The sequence below is a fragment of the Littorina saxatilis genome, linkage group LG2 (genome assembly GCF_037325665.1).
Source record: "Littorina saxatilis isolate snail1 linkage group LG2, US_GU_Lsax_2.0, whole genome shotgun sequence".
Lineage (NCBI taxonomy): Eukaryota > Metazoa > Mollusca > Gastropoda > Littorinimorpha > Littorinidae > Littorina > Littorina saxatilis.
Genome location: NC_090246.1, coordinates 80,638,276 through 80,647,646, shown reverse-complemented (window position 1 = coordinate 80,647,646; position 9,371 = coordinate 80,638,276). Strand labels below are relative to the sequence as shown.

General features: G+C 40.5%; 1 protein-coding gene across 1 annotated transcript in view; it reads right to left on the bottom strand.

Annotated features, from left to right (window-relative positions):
* Window positions 1-290: 290 nt before the first annotated feature.
* LOC138959863 (uncharacterized) overlaps window positions 291-9,371 on the bottom strand; it is a 60,586-nt gene continuing 51,505 nt past the window's right edge. Inside the window, exons 14-18 of the mRNA XM_070331511.1 lie at window positions 9,020-9,127; window positions 5,384-5,448; window positions 4,497-4,586; window positions 2,870-3,048; window positions 291-2,477 (exon numbers count right to left, since the gene is read on the bottom strand). Of these exons, the coding sequence (XP_070187612.1) occupies window positions 2,385-2,477; window positions 2,870-3,048; window positions 4,497-4,586; window positions 5,384-5,448; window positions 9,020-9,127 (535 nt within the window). The 3' untranslated portion in view covers window positions 291-2,384. The remainder of the gene's footprint in view (window positions 2,478-2,869; window positions 3,049-4,496; window positions 4,587-5,383; window positions 5,449-9,019; window positions 9,128-9,371) is intronic.

Sequence of the window (9,371 nt, the reverse complement as noted above, 5' to 3'; positions counted from 1 at the left end):
CTCCGGCATATTTTTGTCGTCTATTTTGCGTGATTACTTCCCTTCGTGTACACACATGCTCGTCTTTTGAAAGCTGAGAGTTCAGAGCTTGCAACTAATCTGTTTAGAACAGCTTGAAGCAGAAAGGATAGTCAAATTCCGTTATGTGTTCCAATTGAGAAAAAACATCCAGAACAAAAAGAGTTGAAGCGTATTTCAAAACTGAAAATCCCTGGAGTACCAAGCTCGGAGCGCTCATGAGCATCGATCTAATGTCAATTTCGTACACGCGCCACTATGTGTGTGTGTGTGTGTGTGTGTGTGTGGGGGGGGGGGGGGTACACAAACAAAAGTGCACACAAAAACGAGGTGTATTCACTTCGTTCTACTCTAAACGCTTTTTCCCAACAAAACACATTCGTAATTGGAATTAATAACAAAAAAACTAAAATTGTTACTTGTCTGATTAAAAAAAAATCCCACTCTGCCTACATTTTCCCGGTCCAAACTATGCAACACAAATGAGAATCGCAGATTCGGATTAAACACTTAACACGGCAATGACGACAGGTACAACAGTGAATGATCACATATCACCATAGAAACAGCAACACTATCAACAGTTGAAATAACCATCTCCACGATAAAACCCTTTTTGCAACATTTCAAAACAAGACGTTATTAAGACGTAATTAACTGTCAGTCTACAACGCCATATTGCAATAACATCTGTAACTTAACAATTGATATTCAATTTATTTTGAATGGAATCTTACACTTTTACGATGAGCGTTCCTTCCAAATGGTCGCTCACCATGCGTGTACTCTCAACATTTTTGTTTAATTCAACCCCGTGTTTCAAACATTCTGAAACACTATCTTACTGATAAACAAATACAAACATCCACGACCATACATAATGTACACATACGAAGATACTTACACGGTACACTTACACTGACAACACCGTAATGGATAGAACACATTGTCGCATTGTGCTCTGCAAAGCAGAAAACGAAACAGTATGCCATTTACAAAACATGCCATTGACAAAACAGTATGCCATTGACAAAACAGTATGCCATTAACAAAACAGTATGCCATTAACAAAACAGTATGCCATTGACAAAACAGTATGCCATTGACAAAACAGTATATCGTTAACAAAACAGTATGCCATTTACAAAACATTATGCCATTGACAAAACAGAATGTCGTGAACAAAACAGTATGCCATTGACAAACAGTACATCATTCACGAAACAGTATGCCATTCAAGTGAAAAATAATCATTTTAAGTCAATACTTCAGATAATGCATGTGATGTTCAGCGATAGGAGGTGACTGTTTCCGCAAATATCAGCAACAGCTATCCAAAATAGCGCTTGCATTTGCTTTCATCCGTAAGCAGTATGAAAAGAGAAAAATAACAATATAACACGAAAAATGTACTCACCAGAAAAAAAGAGAAACACGCAAAATGTCACATGTGTAATTGTTCGTGTTGCGTTATTTTTCTGGTGAGTAAATTTTTCTCGTTATCTTGTTATAGTCCTTCTTACCTTCAGTCTCTTTGTTCCATTTCAGAAAAATAACACGGACACATCTTGGTTGCTGACTATCATGGACCTATCCAGTCAAATGAAAAGCGTTCCTTGACTTGCTTGCAGCCAAAAATATGTTTTTGTTTCTTTTCACTTTGAGGCTAATTCATTCCAATGCTTGTTTTCCTCTAAGGTGGCGGGATATGTGTTCCGCGTAACTCTCACTTACTCTATCGGTTTGTTATGCCACTCAGATCACTACGTCCCAAGTAGTAAAAACATTTAGTGAATCTTTATTGTTGGATAATTGTACGCACTATACCCTATCCGTTTGGAAAAGCTGTTGAAAGCGCTGCACGTTGCATACATCTGTATATGTCTATCTCCCCGAGTCTCACTCTCAAAATAGGAATTCTATAATGTCTACCATTATGGAACTATGAATGGCGGAACTCCTTACACATTTTTGTGTTCAAAACAGTCAATAATTATAGATAGAGACAGAAGAACTTCATAATGTTGACCCTGTTGGGCGACAACAAGAGTTGGCACTCAGCTGCCCGTTCCTGCATTTTGGCAAGCAGAGCATGTTGTTGTAGATGTTGTTGTTGGTGTGGTTGTTGATGTTGTTGTTGATGATGTCGTTGTTTATGTTGTTGTTGATGTTGTCGTTGTTGATGTTGTTGTTTATGTTAATGTTGTGGATGATTTGTCGTTGTTGATGGTGCTTTTGATGTTGATGTTGTTGATGTTGATGTTGATTTTGTTTTTGTTTTTGTTGATGTTGTTTTTGTTGTTGATGTTAATGTTGTTGCTGTTGATGTTGTTGGTGGTGTTGGTGTTGTTGTGTGGTGGCTATGGCTACTGTGCACGTCGTATCTTGAAGACGAAGGCCCCGCTCAGCATGAAGTACACGGCGGTGACGAGGAAGAGGATGATGTAGCCAAGGCCAATCTGTCACACAACATCAAAACAAAGGAATCAGAGTTGCGACTTATGACAAAGACTATATGTTCACATTAATTTGTCACTATCACACAAAACGAACCAGCCCACCTACATTCCATTCGTTCAGAGGTATCTGGGATGAGGTCTCTAACAGGAACCGGGGTAGCACCAGAGCCTGGTGCCACACAGCATTTTCCTTGGCAGCCAATTATCCAATTAACCAACCCAATCAAGTGACCTAACAACTCATCTGACAGTTGAGCCGTTCAAAGAGGTCTAGTATGAGGCCCCCAACAGGCGTGGCGAGTGCCTGGGGCAGGACCAGGGCTTGGTGCCACACCGCGATATCCTTGGCAGCCAACCAACCCACAAACCAACCAATAGACAAAACAACTCACTTGACAGTTGACCCGTTCAAACAGGTCGAGGATGAGACCCCCAACAGGCGTGGCGAGTGCCTGGGGCAGGACCAGGGCTTGGTGCCACACCGCGATGTCCTTGGCTTTCTCTCTCTCCTCGGGAAGCACGTCCATCACCAGGGCAAAGTCCACGGACTGGAAGGCTCCAAACCCGATCCCTGGGGCACGCAAACACGAGCTTCAACTACTGGTATTGGTAGCACATACACATCATTATCTAAATAATAATTTGAAAAAGATGTATGTGAGAAACGATAGTATGTCCATTGTATGTAAAAAAACCAAATACAACACGAATGCAGATTGTAATCATATTGATAGAAAGTAAACGCCCCACATGATGTGCTTGGCAAAATTTTTTTAAGAAAATAGAAATAGAAAAATAAAAATATTGGTATTGGTATCATATCGTCCTGTGAGGTTACCTTCATGGACATTCGGGCTGCGTTCTCACTGGGGAAAGCGAGCTGCCATTCAGTCCGGTGTGACGTTTTCATCTTTCGCCGTGTTGATATTTCGCTTCTCGGCCTCGTTGATCTAGTATAAACTCTACACTGAACAAAAAAACACCCTTCGATAGTACTGATGAGCGACCTTGTGTACCTTACATTCATGGGGCCAAATTTGTCCAACCAATTTGTTTTATTTAACTTAGAAATTTGATTCATCCTAAAATGTTTTCCTTCTTACTCAAGGGACGTAACCACTCAGTACACATTTTCGAAGAATTCGATTTTGGGGGTGAAATCTATTAAATTTTACCACCAATTTTCTTCACATGCAAGAAACTGACATGCTTTTCGTCCATAAATAATTTCACTTCTTAATTTTACCAGGAAACAACATTTCAGTCTTGAGTATATGTCGAGGGCGAAATATGTACACAGGCGAAAGATGAAATCGTGACACCGGCGCTAACTATATTTGTTTTTCTTCCCCTGCATGCGTGTATTCATGTGTTCAAGCCCTGAGACTTTCGCTGTAAACTTGGTATCCATATCGTGCGTATGCGTGCATATTGGGATGTTCGGACACAGAGGAGAGTCTGCACACAGGGAAATAAATCCCTCGCTATCGGCGTGTGGGTCGTACCCATGCCGATATCGACAACTGCAAATGAGTGGCAAAACAATAACAAATAGTCATCATTATTTTGCCCGGCTGGCGTCTTTCGAGGTAGCAAACTACAAAGTTTTCATATCCCGTTGTGTATTTTGTTTGTTCGTTTTTACAGTCTGATAAGTCAAGGAAGTTGTGGATGTGATATATTATATGTTAGCTACATGTCTATTTATTGACAGATCTAACTTGTTCAGACATAACTTCATACTACAGCTTTTATTTCAACGTGATTTAAGTAAATCATGTTCTTATGTGTGGCTTATAATTGTTGGGTTGGTCAAAGAAAACATCCATTTGTATTGACAATAAAGTGCTGGTATTGCCATTGTTCTTTAAAGTATAATCACACGAATATAAACCGCCCTGATACGGCCCTTCGTGGTCGGCTGGGCGTTAAGCAAACAAACAAACAAACACGAATATTAATGTAAGTCTTGAAATAAAAATACTTATTTCAGACGCCTTTGCCTTAAGAAGCACTGACCAATGAGGAAGGAGACGCAGACGGCGACGAAATAGGCAGACTGTCCGGAGAGGAAGGCGTTGCATAGCGAGCCGGCCCCCATCAGTATGGCTGGACATGGTCAAACATGGTGGACATTAAATCTCCACACCCTCTCTCCCTCCCTCTCCCTCCCCCTCTCCCCCTCTCTCCCTCTCTCTCTCTCTCTCTCTCTCTCTCTCTCTCTCTCTCTCTCTCTCTCTCTCTCTCTCTCTCTCTCTCTCTCTCTCTCTCTCTCTCTCTCTCTCTCTCTCTCAAAGCAAATAGAACGTAATCAGTGGTACGAGGGTGACAAGAGAGTGTCTGATGGCCGTCAATCTCTGTCACCCTCACACGACTGATTACTTTCTATTGATCTGTGTTTACACACGTCTCTCGCTCGACACCTGCCGTTTTGTCTGTCTGTAATTATGTCTGTCGGCCTCTTCCTCTCCACAAGACAAACAGGTGATCGGCGAGACAGGCTCACAACACACACACACACACACACACACACACACACACACACACACACACACACACACACACACACACACACACACACACACACACACACATATATACATTCACACACAAACACACATACACAAACACGGGTATATACATTCATGGAGACAGAGAGAGACAGACAGAGAGAGACAGACATAGAGAGACAGACATAGACAGACAGACAGACAGACAGACAGACAGACAGAGACAGACAGACCTACAGACAGACAGAATTACAGACAGACAGACAGAAAGACAGACAGACAAACAAACAGACAGAGAGAGGGAGATAGACAGACAGACAGACAGACAGAGAGCGAACCTATCGGATTAACTCTTGCATTAATATTGTGCTTAGCCTATCAGTAATATCACGTTACCTGCTCCAGCGACAATGGCTTTTCTTTTCCCAGTCCTGTCTGATAGCACACCAAAGACGATAGAGCTGAAACAGAGCATGCCCATTATCAATCAATCAAGAAATCCCAGCCACCCCACAATGTCTATATAAACTGCAATAATTCGAAAGAAAACCCTACATGAAGATTCGAATGACCCTCTGAATACGAGCCGTAAGCTTGGGTAACGTAAACAATCTGCGCAGCTCTGGACAGGCCATGAATCTACATGACCTCAGACTGGACGAAAAACCTTCAGTTTATATGGATTTTCCAGGTTGCACATAATGAAAGAAATATGCACACACTAACATTACAGAGACAACAAGTCGCGTAAGGCGAAATTACTACATTTAGTCAAGCTGTGGAACTCACAGAATGAAACTGAACGTAGTCCGGCGCTAGTGCAAAAGGCAGTGAAAGTGACGAGCCTGTTTGGCGCGGCAGCGGTTGCGCTGTGCTTCATAGCACGCTTTACTGTACCTCTCTTCGTTTTAACTTTCTGAGCGTGTTTTTAATCCAAACATATCATATCTATATGTTTTTGGAATCAGGAACCGACAAGGAATAAGATGAAGTAGTTTTTAAATCGATTTCGGAAATTTAATTTTGATCATAATTTTTATATTTTTAATTTTCAGAGATTGTTTTTAATCCAAATATAACATATGTATATGTTTTTGGAATCAGCAAATGATGGAGAATAAGATGAACGTAAATTTGGATAGTTTTATAAAAAAATTTTTTTTTTACAATTTTCAGATTTTTAATGACCAAAGTCATTAATTAAATTTTAAGCCACCAAGCTGAAATGCAATACCGAAGTCCGGGCTTCGTCGAACATTACTTGACCAAAATTTCAACCAATTTGGTTAAAAAATGAGGGCGTGACAGTGCCGCCTCAACTTTCACGAAAAGCCGGATATGACGTCATCAAAGACATTTATCAAAAAAATGAAAAAAACGTATGGGGATATCATACCCAGGAACTCTCATGTCAAATTTCATAAAGATCGGTCCAGTAGTTTGGTCTGAATCGCTCTACACGCACGCACACACACACACACATACACACACACATACACCACGACCCTCGTCTCGATTCCCCCCTCTATGTTAAAACATTTAGTCATAACTTGACTAAATGTAACAAGTCGCGTAAGGCGAAAATACAATATTTAGTCAAGTAGCTGTCGAACTCACAGAATGAAACTGAACGCAATGCAACGCAGCAAGACCGTATACTCGTGGTCCACCGCTCACGGCATAGGCAGTGAAATTGACAAGAAGAGCGGGGTAGTGGTTACGCTATGCTGCATAGCACGCTTTTCTGTACCTCTCTTCGTTTTAACTTTCTGAGCGTGTTTTTAATCCAAACATATCATATCTATATATTTTTGGAATCAGGAACCGACAAGGAATAAGATGAAAGTGTTTTTAAATTGATTTCGAAAAAAAAAAATTGATAATAATTTTTATATATTTAATTTTCAGAGCTTGTTTTTAATCCGAATATAACATATTTATATGTTTTTGGAATCAGCAAATGATGGAGAATAAGATAAACGTAAATTTGGATCGTTTTATAAATTTTTATTTTTTTTTACAATTTTCAGATTTTTAATGACCAAAGTCATTAATTAATTTTTAAGCCACCAAGCTGAAATGCAATACCGAACCCCGGGCTTCGTCGAAGAGTACTTGACCAAAATTTCAACCAATTTGGTTGAAAAATGAGGGCGTGACAGTGCCGCCTCAACTTTCACGAAAAGCCGGATATGACGTCATCAAAGACATTTATCAAAAAAATGAAAAAAACGTTCGGGGATTTCATACCCAGGAACTCTCATGTCAAATTTCATAAAGATCGGTTCAGTAGTTTAGTCTGAATCGCTCTACACACACACACACACACACACACACACACACACACACACACACAGACACACGCACATACACCACGACCCTCGTTTCGATTCCCCCTCGATGTTAAAATATTTAGTCAAAACTTGACTAAATATAAAAAGCATCTTATTGAATATTTTGCAAAATCCAGGCACACATCCTTCAAAGGATACCATTGATCTGGCCGTTTATGGAGAGTTTCTGGCAATTTTTACGAGTCTATAAAGAATTTAGGGAATCCACTGTACATTAGCCAAGACGCACTCGGCCCTATTTGCTTTTGCAAAGTAAAGGCAATCCTCCTGCGCGGTAGAATTATTTGTAACGCAGAATCTTATGGTATAACTTTGAAAACATTCTGAGGATCTATTTTTCTTAGGCATTCTTCTTCTTTGTTCATTGGCTGATGAAACTCCCACGAACCTTTACGTGTATGACCGTTTTTACCTCGCCATATACGCCGCTTTCCGGGGAAGCATGCTGGATATTTTCATGTTTCTATAACCCACCGAACTCTGACATGGATTACAGGATCTTTTCCGTGCACACTTGGTCTTGTGCTCACGAGTACACACGAAGGGGAATAAGGCACTAACAGGTCTGCACATAAGTTGACCTTAGAGATCGAAAAAATCTCCACCCTTAACCACCCAGGCGCGACCAGGGTTCGACCCCACGACCTTCCGCATGGGAGGCCAGCGTCTTATCCACCAGGCCACAGCGCCCGTCTTTTCTTAGGTAGGGGAAGGGCTCCTAATATGGACCGGCTCCTAATATGGACCACTACCAACTAACGGCGCTAGAGCGCTCAAACAAGTTTTATTCGCTGTATTCACCCTCTTTGGATAACTTGCACATGTCAAAACAGTTGCAGAAACACAAATCTCAAAACCGTTAGGCTTTTTCTCTTTTTTCACTTTTGGCAGCGTTCACTCTAAATTTGACGCCTAAAACGGACTCGTTTCTGTCTACAGCCAAAGCTGTTATCAAACAGAAATGGCTATATATGACAGCTAAAACCGTATTTCTTACATTTTAGCAGTGTTGACCCCGAGTTTCTACTGCAAACAAAAAATAATAGCAAAATCTCAAAGTATGTGCGAGTCCCCTAATATGGACCACCTTCAACAAATCGAAGAAAATAAAAGCTAAAGGCTATTTTCATTAATTCATTAAGAAGCTTGCTGGTAATAACCTATAACTAGCCCTCGAGATTTAAAAAAAATGCAACGAAAAGTCTTCTTTTCGTGGAAGTTGATAATTTCACTTATTTTCACTGTTTTTGATAAGCTTCTTTAGTGTCCTGGTGAGCTTCAAATAATGCTCTCATCAACCCGAAACAGATAAATCTAGAGCATATTTTAATCAGGCTGACTTGTACACTAAGTTGTATCATGTTATTTTGAAATATAGGGGGCTTTTTACAGTGATTCGTGAAGGCCGCTTCACTGGTCCATATTAGGCGCCCAGGCTCCTAATATGGACCCTTTGTGATTTTTTCTGTATTTAATTTTTGCTGAATGTGTATCAAAGCTATTTTACTCTAATTAGGCCTAACGGTTAACCTAAGAAAGAAGGACTACCAAGCACAAAATGACACTTCTTTGCACGAAAACAAGCTAGTTATCAGCAATAAACAAAAAGTGGTCCATATTAGGGGCCCTTCCCCTATTTTATTACTCGATGGAGGAGCAGACGACAAGCAGACGATACCTGAATGCTGCGGAGAAGAGAAGGGGCAGAAGAAGCAGGGCGACAGACGTGGCGGCCGTCCAGCACCGCGGCAGTTGCATCATGTCATCCAGCCAGTACTCCAGAAACCTGACAACAGTAACGCATGTTTGAAAAATCTATTAAAAATATCAAGGTATAGTGTGTTATCATCCAACCAGTGCTGAGCCTTGACAACATAAAAACAATCAAATATTGAAAAGCTGCGCCCTATGCGAACGTCTTTCTTATGTTTTTAAATCATGAGTACCACACAAGTACATATCAGTTTCTGTATTTACCAGAAAATCAAAACAGGTGTAGAAATCAAAGAGAAGTACCATTTTATACAGAA